Raw genomic sequence first — 14,221 nt, 5'->3', positions numbered from 1 at the left:
TGCTGAGCCACACCCGGGTATTTTCCAAGACAAAGTCTCACTCTGGCTCAGGCTGGTCTTGAACCTGTGAGCTCAGGCAATCTGCTTGCCTTGGCCTCCCACGTGGTGGGATTACAGGTGTGAGCCACCATACCCGGCTCTATAGACCCCTAATTTCTCTCTGACTATGGCCAAGAAAGAAAAGGGGTCAACTTCAGCAATTGGAAGATTTGAAATGGTTTACTCTCTTATTAGTTTATAAAAGTTGGTTAAGTTCTATGAAAATATTCAATTGAAAGTTGTAGAAATAGGCAATGACAACAATAATATCCAATAGTTATTGAGCACTTTTCTAAAATTTAGGATTTTTGTTGGTATTTTACATGTGTTATCTCACTGCAAGCACATGAGTCTCAAGAACCTGTCCTGTCCACAGCCTTTTTTTTCTTAATGAAAGCAAAAATGCAAACACATAAAAATCTATTTAGTTCACTAATCTTGCTACTGTCCTCATGTATGTTTGGAGCATAAATTAGTTCCTTGGCAAAAGTCCACCATGTGCATACAGAACAGACATAGGGAAGTCCCCAAAGTTTATGCCATGATCCGAAACTCCTCCTATTAGGAAGACCATGTATTGGAAAATGGGATAATGTCTAACTGACCCAGTCAGATTCTATAGCAGATAACAGCCAGTCAGAAAAAGGCTGAGAATCTCAGATTATGCAATAGGTTTACTGAGGCGTACTCTTGGGAATAAGGAGCAGTTCAATTGTAATACTCTTGTAACAAGTCTTCAGCCAATCACATGAGGAACTCTGATGCTGGGATAGTGCTTTAGGGTTGCCCCATCAATATCTTAGGAATTTAACTGCCTATGATGGGTGCATCTTGTTCAAGGATATGTAAGAACATGTACAGAAACATTCTCTGGAGAATATAAAAGACCTTTGGAGAGATTAAGAATTTTGGTTACAGCTTAAAATTTTGAATCCTCCTGATAAATTAAACAAGGTTTTTTTTTTTTTTTTTTTTTTTTGGCTGGGGCTGGGTTTGAACCTGCCACTTCCAGCATATGGGACCATGGGACAGGTGCCCTACCCTTTTGAGCCCCAGGCACCGCCCATTAAACAAAGTTTTAAAATTATGAAGTGACACTCTATATCCCTAACATCTTTTATCTGTATCTGTATTTTTTTGCTAATGTGAATATAACTTTTAACAGCTTTCTTTTGAAAATATTAACTTAGTTTATCTTTTAGCATGTTTTTAGTTCTTTTCTGTTTTTATGGTTCTAATAAATACCATATAGACGGCTATTTTTAAATAGAGTTTGACAGTTCTTGCCTTTAAGTGGAGGGTTGTGTTCACTAAATGATAATTTTTGAACTTTTTTAAAATAATGTTTATAAATTATTTATTTTTCCTACTTTTCTTATGCTTCTTTTTTCCTTCTTGGCCTTTTCTTAATTGACTGAAGTTTTTATTTTTCTTTCATTTCATTTTCTCCTCCATTTTTGAATATAAATTCTCTGTTTATCATCTTTAAAAGATTATATTTAAAACTTTACCTTGACTGTTCAACCAAATTTAAGATATTAAACTCCCTTTAGAAAAATACAAGGAGCTGGTTTGGGTGGCATGCTGCTGTGTCCTATCTTCTCTGGAGGCTGAAATGGGAGGATGGCTTGCGTTTGGGAGTTCTAGGCAAGCCTGGGTAACATAGTGAGACCTTGTCTCTAAAAAATAATGATAATTATAATGATAAATAAAAATATAAAATTATACTGCATTTTTCACCTGTGATTCCGCTTACAACTTACTAATGGTTGTTTCTAGTACATTAATACTATGCATTTTACAAATTAGAGTATTATAATTATTATTTTATGTAAACAATATTTATTGTGATTCACTTAAATAACGCTTCTTCCTTTTCTTTGCCCTCTTCCTTTCTTGTATCTCAGGTATTGTTGTAAGGTTATTTTCTTTTTTCTTGTGATATATCTTTGATGACAGTAGTTCTCAATCTGTGCAGTTCTACCCTCCCTTAAAAATATAATGGCTGGAGGGCAACTTACTGGCATTTGTAGTGTGAGAAAGGAACACTAAACATCCTGATGCACACACAGGACAATCACCCCCACAAAACAATTGTTCTGGGTCCATTATGCCTTTTGATGGTATTGCTGGACATTCATGTAGATGAAAATGTTCTTGCTATGTATCTGAGCCTAGAAACTATTTCCATTTATATAATAATAACTGTTAGTGTACCCTCAATGAATCCCCAGCAATAAAATAATAATAATTATTGGCACAGTTTAAATTCACTAAATGTTTCAGGGATGCCAAAACCATGTAAACCAAGGCATTTTCTTCTTAATTTTACCACAGAGAGTTTATTGACCATTTCAGAAAATCACATCCCTAATGGCTATCTTAATCCTGGTGTTTGATTTGCCAATACAACACATCTGTTAGTCTAAATCTGTAGCTGTTACATTACTGGCAATTCTATGTACATGCAAACACATATATGGACATTTACTTACTGAGTTTTAATGCATAACCTACAAATAAGGTTACAAAAATGCCTACTACCCTCTTAATATGTTTTTTCCTTAATGCAAAAGTGACACAATCAAGATCAAGCATACATTTTATGAAAAAACATGATGGTAGAACTGGCAAAGATTATTATACTTTTGCTTCTGAAATATCAAAGGAGTTTATGCTATGATCCTAGCTAATATGGGAAGTGTATCTGATATTAGTGGAGTAAAGTGTAAGGCTGGATAAGGGAGAATTTATTGACATTTAACTACTCATCACGTCAATGACTTGAGACTTACTATTTTGCAGATAGCAGCGTCTGATCCTAATACTCTGCTGGATAGCTCCTTGCAGTTTGGACTTGGACATGGTCTGGGGAATTTAGATTAGACATTATTTGAAGGGCCATGATTATACATTGTGACTTGTTGCAGAGTGACTTTTATGTATGGTATCTCATGCTGTCTCTCTGGCATCCCAATTATGAAAATCTCTAATCTCTCCACCTGCTAAGGAATTAGACTCTTTCAGATGTGGCCAAGTTACTTTCCTGGCCTCCTCACCCCTTTTCTAAACATAGCCTATGCTCTAAGGCCTCTACCATTTGCATGTACTTTGTCTCCATTGCTTCTTTCTTCAACCCCTCTATGAGGTAAAAATGTATTCCTAGGTTACACAGCTCATTTTTCAACCATGGAACTTACTTGCACTGTATTACAATTGTTAATTTATTTTTCCGTCTGTTAAGATTATTAGTGAATTCTCTTCTTTATAGTTCCTAGCAAAGTGGTCGGCTAGGGAAGGAGCTCAATGGGTTGTTAGCTGTTAAAGGAAAAACAGCTTTGCACACTTCAGTACCATTCACTCTTCAGTTGGAACTTTCAGTTTTTCTTTCACCTCAACTCAGAACAGGAGCAGCGCGACCCCAAACGAACCCCCTCCGGGAGGCAGTCCGGGGGCGCGCGCTCCTTCTTAGGAAGTTACGCCAACGAGCTGACGCCTCGCGCAGAGCTGACGTCACACGCAGCGCGGACACTCCGCCGTCTAATCCTCCCTTCATAATCCTTCCTGGTTCTTTTTGCCGTTAGTCGGGGCAGCGTGATCTCTGTTGGTACCAAAGGCGGCCCCTCGCGGACCTCGCTTCCCCTAAAGTAAGGTGACTCGTTTTCCGGAACCACGCGCTGGGAGCCAAGGGATCAGCCCCAGGCGCTCGCCGCGGTCTCCCTGGGAACGACGCTGCGCGTAGGGCGGGGCTGCGTCGGGGTGCGCGTGCGCAGTGCTGCGCGGCGTTTGCTGGGAGCTAGACTAATGGGAGTGGGCGTTTGATTCCAGCAGATGATGGCTCATTTCTCCATGGAGGACGACGCGCTGCTGCAGGGGATGCTGAGGCAGTTGTTTCAGAGCGTGAAGGAGAAAATCACTGGTGCTCCCTCCCTGGAGTGCGCCGAGGAGATACTCTTACATCTGGAGGAAACTGATGAAAATTTTCACAAGTAAAATTGCTTTTGATGTCTTAAGCAAATCATTGATCCAGATGAGGTCAAAGTGTAAAGAATGTTTTTGATCATTATTGTTAAGATAGTGCCCAAGTTGGAGGTTCCCTTATTCTTTTATTTGTCCAAATACCAAATTTATTTATCATTTATTGTCTTTTCTAAAGCTTCTGTCTCTTCTATGTTTTTATCTTCTTACCTAACATATCCCAATTCTGTTTTACCCCAGGCAACGCAGTAACATTAGTTGTAAATTATTCGTGTTCTTTTACGAATATCTGTACTGTTTTCAGTGGATTTCTGTTGCCGTACAGTACCTAAAAGCAGATGTTACACGCAGTGCAGACGATCCGCAAAGTGCTTCCCCAGGATCACTGTTCCTTTGCTATTCTGCTAGTTTAGTGACTGTACCAGTTACTTACTCTGAGCACTGCAAGGGAATATTGAAGTGAGATTATTAGCTTCCTTTGGAATAGTTTAAATTCCCATATAGGTGTAAGTCACATAGGCAAGTGTCTGTGAAACCTACCATGTATAAGCACCAGAGAAGAGGTACAGAGTGCTGCGTGTGTGGGACTATTAAAGAAAGGGAGTTAAATGAGAGAGGTGCCATTTGAGGTGGATCTTGACCATCTTTAGAGATCCATGCTTTTTTTTTGACCTGATTCATACAACTTCAGTTACGCTTCTTAGTTTCAAAGTCTACTTCCAGATGTTGCCATTTGTTATTAATAGTAGTATTTTTTAATTCAGCATTTGCATTTCATTTTGATCTCACACAGATGATGTTTAAAAGTTTTCTATTTGTGCTACCGTTATTGACTCTTGGATACTCTAAAAGTTTTACTTACCATGAACTCATACCAGTATCATATGTGGGTATCAGGGAATCCTTGGGTTCTTTAAAATTCTATGCACAAATTTGTGTATGCTTACAATTTTATGGGGAATCAATGAAAGATTTCACCGTATTCTCAAGGGAGTTTTCAAAATTGTGGAAGGAATCCTTAATTATACAGAGTTTCTAATTTATTTAGTATTTTGATTACATATACAATTTCTTTCCTATTTCCATGATTTTTTTGTTAATTTCCTCAATAAATCCACTACCAATACCTGTTATTAGAAGATGAGATTCTTTACTTTAGAGTACTAAAGAGGAGTTTTTATAGATTAGCTATTGACTTATTACTTAACGTAAGTAGTGCAGAAAAACCAAAACTTCATTGAAGACAGGTTTGATGATTAATATTTTGTAAGCTCATGTAATGGTAATTTACTTCACACAAATCCACATCATGCATTAAGTGGGTTTTGTTTCTGTTTTTTATTTCACATGCAATTTAAATAATCTGTAAATTGCTTAGTTTTTGCAAGGACCATATTCTGGGAATTCCATTTCATCTAAATTTTCAAACTTATGTATATGAGGATTTTTCTATATATCTTTTAGTATTTTTAGTATCTGTGTTATGTCTCTTTTTTACTCTTGTTATTTTTGTCTTTGCCCTTTTGCTCTTGATCTATCCTGCTAGAAGCTTATTAATTTTATTAGCCTTTTAAAAGAACGAGCTTTTTTTTGTTCCTTTCTGTTATGTGTTTTTTTGTTTCCTCAATTTCTGCTCTTTACTTTTTTACTACTTGGGAAACCTTTTAACCTTTTGTGATGAATGCTTAGCTTATTAATTTGTAGCTTTTTTCTTTTTTAATATAAACATTTAAGGCTATACATTTGCTTGTAAGTATTGCTTTAGCTTTATCAAATTTAAAATCTTTTTAATCTTTGTAGTTCTTGTCAGAAGTCTAATGACTCTTGCAATAGTGTAACTTACTCTTCAATAGCTCATCAGTTAGTTTAAATAAATGCTTGTTGATTGACATACATAGTTAATAGTTATAATTTATCAAAGAGATTTACTTGTGTCCTGCCTAGAAGAATTTCAGACTCAGATTATAGTTAGTAGTCTTAAAAATGAGATTTAGAGTCCTAAAGTAATTTGCAGTGATAAAAGTAAACGTAGCAACATTCACAAGTGTCAGTTGTAGGAGCCTAAGATCTGGGTCTTCAGAGAAGGGAACTCTTTTATGTAGCAGAAGAAAAGAGGAGATGCTTATTTTGGCATCATGATAGAATCTTAAATCTCAAACTTGGAAGAGATACTAAAGGTCAGTTAGTCTGAGTGCTCACATTTCATTTCTCTTTTTTTCTTTTTTTTGCTGACTGAATTTTCCTTGAATACTTAACGTTATTGTGACCTTAGGTGTATCTTACTTCCCAGAGTGCTTCATACTTAAGAATTAGTTATCTTCCCATCTCTACTATTAGAACATGATTTCTTTAAATCCAACTGAGGTTGGCTTCTCATTAGCAAAAGAAATAATTTTATTAAAAGATTTATGGGGAAAAAATAGCTCTGATGTTTCTGGGCTATTAATATTTTTGTTAGAAGGTGATTTTTAAGACAATTGAGTTCATAAATGATGTAATTTGGGGTAGTAAAATAAAGTGGGGAAAATACGTTTATTTTTTGGCAAAACTCCAGCTATCTCTAGGCTTGTGTTCTGTGGGACAACTAACCTAACTCTGCTTTCCATAGTCTTTTCTATTTTCTACCTTAAACTGTACACATTCTGTAAAAGATCCAAGCTCTCTCCCTTTTCTCTAAAATAGCAGTAAGGATTTGAGGCCTGTGGGAGGATAGAGACAGGGAAGATATGTTACTTTCATTATGTTTGTATAATATGTATTGCATAAATTTTCCCACCCAGACTGGCCCCCAATAAAACAATTAGGACTATTTTTTAACCTTGGCTGCACTAGAATGAGCTGAGAAAGATACTAATGCTTGGGCTTCACTACTAGTGAATCAGAGTTTCTGGAGGGGGCTTGGAAGAGGAGGAGTGGTAGAGGCAGGGCCATGATGGCTAAAACAAAAAACGTTCTAGATGAGTTTAAAGTGCAACGTTTGGGACCACAAAGTTAGAGCATAGTTACCAGCATTTCATTGTTTTTTTTAAAAATACCTATCAGTTGGGTGTGATGGCTCAGGTCTGTAATACCAGCACTCTCGGAGGCCAAAGGGGTAGATTGCCTGAGCTCAGAAGTTCTAGACCAGCCTGCGGAAGAGTGAAACCCTGTCTCTAAAAGTAGCCAGGTGTTGTGATGGGTTACCTGTAGTCCCAGCTACTTGGGAGGCTGAGGCAAGAGGATCACTTGAGCCGAAGAGTTTGAGGTTGCTGTGAGCTGTGATGTCACAGCACTCTACCCAGGGTGACAAAGTGAGACTCTGTCTTGAAAACAAACAAAATAAAAAGAAAAAAAAAACTTACCAATGTTAATGATTGCACAGGATGTCCCAAAGTTGCCCCTACTGTCTCCATAGATAGGGAAAATGTGATATTGCAACTAAATGTACCTTTATTTACAAAATGTTTATTGTAAAATTTTACAAAATATTTACATGTTGGCCTCTTCTTTGTAAAATTTTGTAAGGAATATTTTGTAAATAATGGTACATTTAGCTACAATTTCCCTTTTCACTGTGTGTGGTGACTTTAGGGGTGACTTTTGGGACACCCTATATTATAACAATCTCTAATGCAGAGGCTCACCTTTGTAGCCTGTTATCTGATACGTTATTGGTTTGATACAAAAGGAACACTGTACTATTTACTGAATTGGTTTTTACTCTTTGTTTTGCAGAAGAATCTACCAGTAACTTTTGTTCTCTGTCCCCTTGTTGCCCACCTGGGCTCGAGTGTAGTGATGGCATCATAGCTCACTGCAACCTCAAATTCTTTGGCTCAAGCTATCCTCACATTCAGCTGGGGCTGCAGGCTTACACCACCATGCCTGCCAATTTTTCTATGTTCTTTAGAGATGGAGTCTCATTGTGTTGCTCAAACTGGTCCTGAGCTCTTGGGCTCAAGTCATTTTTCTGCCTTAGCCATGAGCCACCACACCTGGCTTAAGTGACTTTTTAGTTAGTGGACGCTGGTGTGTTTAAGTGGTAACGTCTCGAGAACATTCATTCTGTAATGTGATAAACCTGCATAGGGAAATTACCCAGGATTGTATGTGTGCTTCTACTAATGTATGCATTGCTAGTAACTGTTTATTATGAGTCACAAGCTTGCTTTTTGGTTTAAAAAGTAGTAGAAGGCATTAAATACCTATTCTGTTACATAGCTTTTTATATACTAGAATATAAGTTTAAATATTTCATATAATAAATTTTATGATTCTGAAATATAACCTATTTTAATAATTCCTTGCCTTATAAGGCATAACATACACTAACATAATAAAATATTTTTTGAACATATTAGTGATTGAAATTTTTTTTGCTTGTTCATACAGCTAAAAGGATCCTTTTTTGAAATAAACTTGTACTCATTTAGACTTTTAATGTCCTTATGTTGTAATAGTAATCTCTGTATCTCTGCATATTTTGATGTAAATATTCTGAATATGTCAAAAGTTTATCATGTATCACAAAAAGAGAAGTTTATCATGGAAAAAAGTCATGAAATTTTCTTGGAAAATCTAATAAAACTTCAGAAAATGAATGAAAAAACTTAATGTTCTTTTACTCACCTTGGTAAGATTTTTCTATGTAAATGTGAAAAATTTCATAGTCATCAGTTACTACTGATGAATAATCAAGCACATTGCTATGTATGTTAATTAATGTATACCATAATATATGCAAATATATGAATGTGTATAATTGAGCTGCTTCTGAAATAACGGTGAGTTCCATATCTTTCCTTATTAGCAAACAACTGTCTCAGGTTTTAATGTCTCTCTTTGAGGAATATTTTGTAAAATATATTTTACATTCATATGTTAGTAGCATCTGTGAAACCGAGTTTAATTTTTTTCTCATTAACTTCTAAAGTCACAAGGTTAGTCAAATAGATGTATAGTGTATTTAGTGAGAAAAATGTCATAAGCATAAGAAAACACTGTATGTGATAAACAACACTTTTTACATTGGTAGTTTATCACCATTAATTAATGGGAAGCTAAAATTTAGCAAGGTCGTGTGTTTTGCTTAAGGTTAAACACTGAGGTTACAAGGTGGTGTAACCTTCACAACTTCAACCTAAAGTAAATTTGATTCATAGATTTCTAAAGGTATAACAATTACATATTTCCAAAACTATGACAAACTCAGTTATTAGAAAATTTTAAAATGAACTTCAATTAAAATAAATGAAAATTGTCTTAATGTGACAGTCAAAGCTATATTATTTTTATTACAGTCTTTTCTAGCACAATTAGAATATGCAAAGTTTGAAAATGTTAACACAAAACAGTCTGCTCAAAGATCCGAAAGACCTAAATTATAGAAGAGTTGATCTAAATTAAACCTAGGAAGGATATAAGGATATTCTAAAATAGGTTATTAAGCATTATTAGATTTTTGAGGGAGATTTTATATTTCTTTAATAGAAATTTAAACATGTAAGAGATTCACCAGTAGATTCAGAGTTTTGCAATGCTTGAGGAGGGAAGGTGTTGAAAGGTCAAACTGGCATTCTACAGACCATAGTTGGTGTGTGGTTATATTTTCTTTGGCTAGGTTTTTTAAAAAAAAAAATATCAGAAGCATTTAACATTTGTGAGATAGCACATAAAAAACGTTTTCTAGCTTCCTTTAAAACATTGAAAGATTAACATCAGGCTCATAATCCTTCAAGACCAGTGGCTGGACCCACCTGGAAGCTTCCCTTTAGCTGGGGCGAGACCTCTTCTACAGCTTCCATCCTTTCCTCTTTACACATGGTTTGCTTTTCCTTTCTCGATCTTGTAGCGTTTGCGTTTGCAATCTCTGAAGTGTAAGGACCTTTGAAAGTCTCTTTAAGACATCAAGGGCTTTTGTACAAAATAAGAATAATGAGCACAGGATTGGGAGGGTTGGCACAATTTTTGTGTGTGGGACCTAACCATACAAGACAAACTCTACTTAACTAAATCAAATATTTTGACCTAGTTGCTTTTACCCTCACAGTAACCTGAAATAAATTTACTTATAAGAAAAAATTTCTAAAACTGATGCAGTGAGAATATTTGATTAAAAATCTATAATTATCATCCATTTTTTTGGTTTATAGAAGAGCTAGTGGATGGCACCAATACTATCATGGTTACAATACAGTCAATATAGCAAGAAATTTTATGTCTAGAACTATTTGTATAAGCCCCATTGCAATAATAACTTTCTATCCTGGGGCACCATTGTGGAAGAACAGCTTTATTTAGGATTTTATGGCGTACTACCATGAATTCAGATGGAAAAAGAACTTACACAGTGAATAGTTGAATGAGAATTTGAAGTCTTGGGTTACTCTTAGCTAAAGAGCAGAAGAGCTCACTAAAGAAGAAACTCTGTTCATTAATTTGAGAATGAAGCTCAAATGAATTTTCCAAAGGTAGGTGAGTCAGTAGAGCATCTGAAGGGTATAGGAGGTCTGGCAATCCTCACAGGATAAAGTGTTTTACCATCCCTGGAAATTTTTCTTTTCTTACAAGATTCTTTTGAAAAGAATAGTAACCTCTTAAGATTTAACCCTGAGTCCTTGGGCTCATTTAATTTGGAAGATGCACCCAAACCTTGAAGCACTTTCAGTTTCCTGGGAGATATTTCTGTGGTCATAGGTAAAAGCCATCTCACCGGAAAAAAGTATGTAGTTATTCAAGTTCCCAAAGAATAGACTTAAAATTCTTCCAGCATATTTGCAATTTATGGTTTATGCTAAATGGTGTGATTTTTTTGGATGTGTTTTAGAATGGTATTTTTTAAACTTTATTGAATACATTTTGTTTGTGGGCTTATATTTCTCAGTGCTTCAGTAATGGAAATATTACTTGTGTTACTAAGAGAAAAGCACACAGAAATGTTCCATTTCTCAGTTAAAAATTCATTTTTCCTAATTGGCTGATGTTTGGCACAGAGATAGGGCTGATAAAATGAAGGCCTAAGGATAATTCTGCATTTCTATAATAATAGGTTTAGATGGTGGGATGTCGAATCTTCTGGGAGACTCTTCCTCTGATTTCAGAGAAATTTCAGAGGTGTGGAGGAAAACTGGTGTGACTGATTGGGCAGGATTGCCAAGAGGGTCTTGATAAAGTTTAGGACCCTCCAAACTCCTCTCGCTCTCCTTTCATTCACATTCATTTTTCCCCTTTTCCCAGGTCATGAGAGGTTGGATGCAAAGTCTCAGTGGTTGACTGAAAGAATTATCTGTTCTAGGATCTTTTTCATTTTTAAAGATATTTCAGAGAAAGCAATGATCCTTTTATGGTATTGAAATTTCAGATATTTTGGTTCTTGATTGAGAGAGTTGCTGGTTGTGCCAGGATGTTGTGGTGGAGAACGTGCACCCTTCAGGCTCCTCAAAGCTCAGCCTGCACATCGGCCAGCTCTTTCTCCAAGCCAGCAGTGTGTTTGTGGAGGCAGTTATGGGACTGTCAAATGTTATGAAATTAAGAACATCTTTAGAGGATTCTCTTGAAACTTTAATTTTTGAATTTCTTTTCTTGCCTCTGTAAGTTTTCATCATTTTATATAGGATGAGCAAAAATTTGGTTTATAATTAGATAGGCATAAATAAAAAAAATAAGGTAACATTTAATATAGATAAAAAGTTTGTTTATTGAGGCATTATGTGCATGCATTGGGATGAGAAAAATGGCTCTACCTTTGAATGAAAGAATGAAACCAGTGATTTTTGAGGACTAATATGGCTGCAGTATTGAGGCTGAATGTGAAAGAGAAGAGACTAAAGGTGAAAATGTTGAAATGGTTGTTACAGTACTCTCTGTATGAGGTGGTGAGGATTTGTAGTGATTGCTAGAGAGAAAAGAACAACGTGATGAAACCAAGGAATATGCAGGAAGCATTAAGAAGTATTGGTGCCTGGGTGGACATGATCAACTGTGTGGGTGTCGGGTGCGGAAGATGGAGACATTGGAGAGCATTCCATGGTGTCAGGCTTGGAAGTTTTGAATGATACTGTTAATGACACACACACAAAAAATGTGGTGGGTAGTTGGGAAGATATTTCTTTTTACAATACACTTTCCTTTTTCTTCTCCCTCTCTACCCTTTCTTTTTTTTTTTTTTTCCTTCCACAGGAATAGAAGAAGAAGAGGCCACTTAACTGGAGTAATTATAGCATTATTTTAACTGAAAGTTGTTAATAGGTGTTAAATGAATAAGGAACTAGCCACTAAAACAAATATTAGAAAAGATAAGTGAATTCAATATAACAACAGCTGACATAGGAAATGAAGTGATAAACCCTTCCCCAAGGCTGTGTTTCAATCTATGTGCAAGGTGATGCAGGTGATACACGCACAGGTGGATTTACCCTGCAGTTAAGCCTACCAAGGGTATAAAAATCTGGTTTTGGAAGTGGTCAGGAACAAAGTAGGGGATATTTCAAATTGTATAACATACAAGACAGATTATTTTGAGCTCTGTCTCTCTTCTCCTCCACTCTCCTCCTCACTCTCCCCTTTTCTCTCCTCTTTTCTCTTTTCTCTCCTCCTTGGTGCTGCTCTGCAGCCTCCCTCCCACACCAATAAAGACCTTTAGCACCAAAAAAACAAAAAACAAAACAAACAAATTATTTTGAGTGCTGATAGAGACTAACAAAGTACTTTTGGGACCTAGGAAAGAAAACATTATTAGGAAAGACTATCAGAAGGCAGCATTTTATGCCATAAGAAATAATCCAGCTGAAGGAGTGGTTGTAAAACAAGATAAATGGGTAACATAATATAATCAAAGTTATTGGGAATAGAAGTTTTACACATATGCAGGGATAGTAATCGGACATACAGTCACCGGATGGCCAAGGGGAGTATTTCAAAGGTGACTGTAGTGATAATTGGCGATGAGGTGTGTATGTAGCCATTTTTCTAGGATGAGTTTGTGAACTTAATTGTCTGACCTTATAAATCTGGTAGGATAAATTGGGATCTAAATGGAGCTTAAATGCCAATGGCAGAATGGGTCTTAAATTTACTAATAATGCTTATTAAGGCAAGTATTATTTATATGTAATTTAGGTCAGTTCCTACTTTCAAAGTATACACTAAACTCTTACGATGGAGCTTAACTTTTTCCTATTTATTCTTTCATAATCATTGTATTCTAGTCTGGGTTTTCTTCATCAATTATTTCTTGAATAATTATGAAAATCTTTAAGTAATTCTCCTACCTTTCATCATCCCATGTTAAAGATACGAATATAAAAAAGAAATGTGAAGAAACTCCTATCTCACTAAAGTTGGGCTGCTAAAGAAATTTGCTCTTCCATGTCAAATGAAGATCTGTGCCAAGTGTCTCAGAAAAATAAAAAGGCAAAACAAAATTGTAGATAAGCTTGATTTAGATCACAAATTGTAGATTTGTGACGAATGACTCACGTAATTCTAGTTTAAAGAAACTTAACATGTTACCAACCGTTCTGTGCTAACATTTTTTCTGGCTATGTTTAATAAGTAAGTTCATGGATTTACTGTGTTTATTTTTTAAATATTTGTTTCAGCTATGAATTCGTGAAATACCTTAGACAGCATATATGCAGTACATTGGGGTCTATGATTGAAGAAGAGATGGAAAAGTGCACATCTGGTCAGACTCAGGGTGAGGCCTCTGGCTATGACACAGTTGTACAGCATGTTACCAAAAGAACCCAGGAATCTAAAGAGTGAGTATGCTCACAATAATATTTTCAAGTAATTTTTCTCTGTACAGGACATCTTTTATTATTATTTCAAATTAATATGAGGTTACAAAGGTTTAGGTTACATGTTTTCAATTCTAAGGTAAAGTTCGAGTTGTAATTGAGCCCGTTAACCAGGGGCCTGCTGAACATCCTCACCCTGTCCACATTAGGTCAGGTCCCGCCAATTGCCCTCTCTCCTCCCCCCTCTCCTCTTCCCCTTCCTTGCTGGACTATATTTGTGTTTTATCTTTTGTTCCATAGGACTTCATGATGGCATCCCTAATTCATGCTCCCACCAGTCTGTTTCTCTCACAGCAGTCAGAATGATTCCTTAAAGCAGTGGGTCAGATTGTGACACTCTTCCATTCAGATCTCTTCACTGAGAATAAAATCCAGCATTGTTTTTTGTAGTCAGCAAGGCCCCCAGTGAGCCTTCTGCCACCCCA

At 36.1% G+C, this 14,221-nt stretch overlaps 1 protein-coding gene across 1 annotated transcript in view; it reads left to right on the top strand.

Moving 5' to 3' along the window:
* Positions 1 to 3,798: 3,798 nt before the first annotated feature.
* The window catches only part of TBC1D32 (TBC1 domain family member 32), a 231,150-nt gene continuing 220,727 nt past the window's right edge, over positions 3,799 to 14,221 (top strand). The window contains exons 1-2 of the mRNA XM_023512752.1: positions 3,799 to 4,028; positions 13,596 to 13,757. Coding sequence (XP_023368520.1) covers positions 3,871 to 4,028; positions 13,596 to 13,757 — 320 coding nt within the window. The 5' untranslated portion in view covers positions 3,799 to 3,870. The remainder of the gene's footprint in view (positions 4,029 to 13,595; positions 13,758 to 14,221) is intronic.

The sequence above is a fragment of the Otolemur garnettii genome, unplaced genomic scaffold (genome assembly GCF_000181295.1).
Source record: "Otolemur garnettii isolate 467f Iridium unplaced genomic scaffold, OtoGar3 scaffold00002, whole genome shotgun sequence".
Taxonomy (NCBI): domain Eukaryota; kingdom Metazoa; phylum Chordata; class Mammalia; order Primates; family Galagidae; genus Otolemur; species Otolemur garnettii.
Note: the sequence above shows the minus strand (reverse complement) of the source record. Positions and strands in the feature narration are given on the sequence as shown.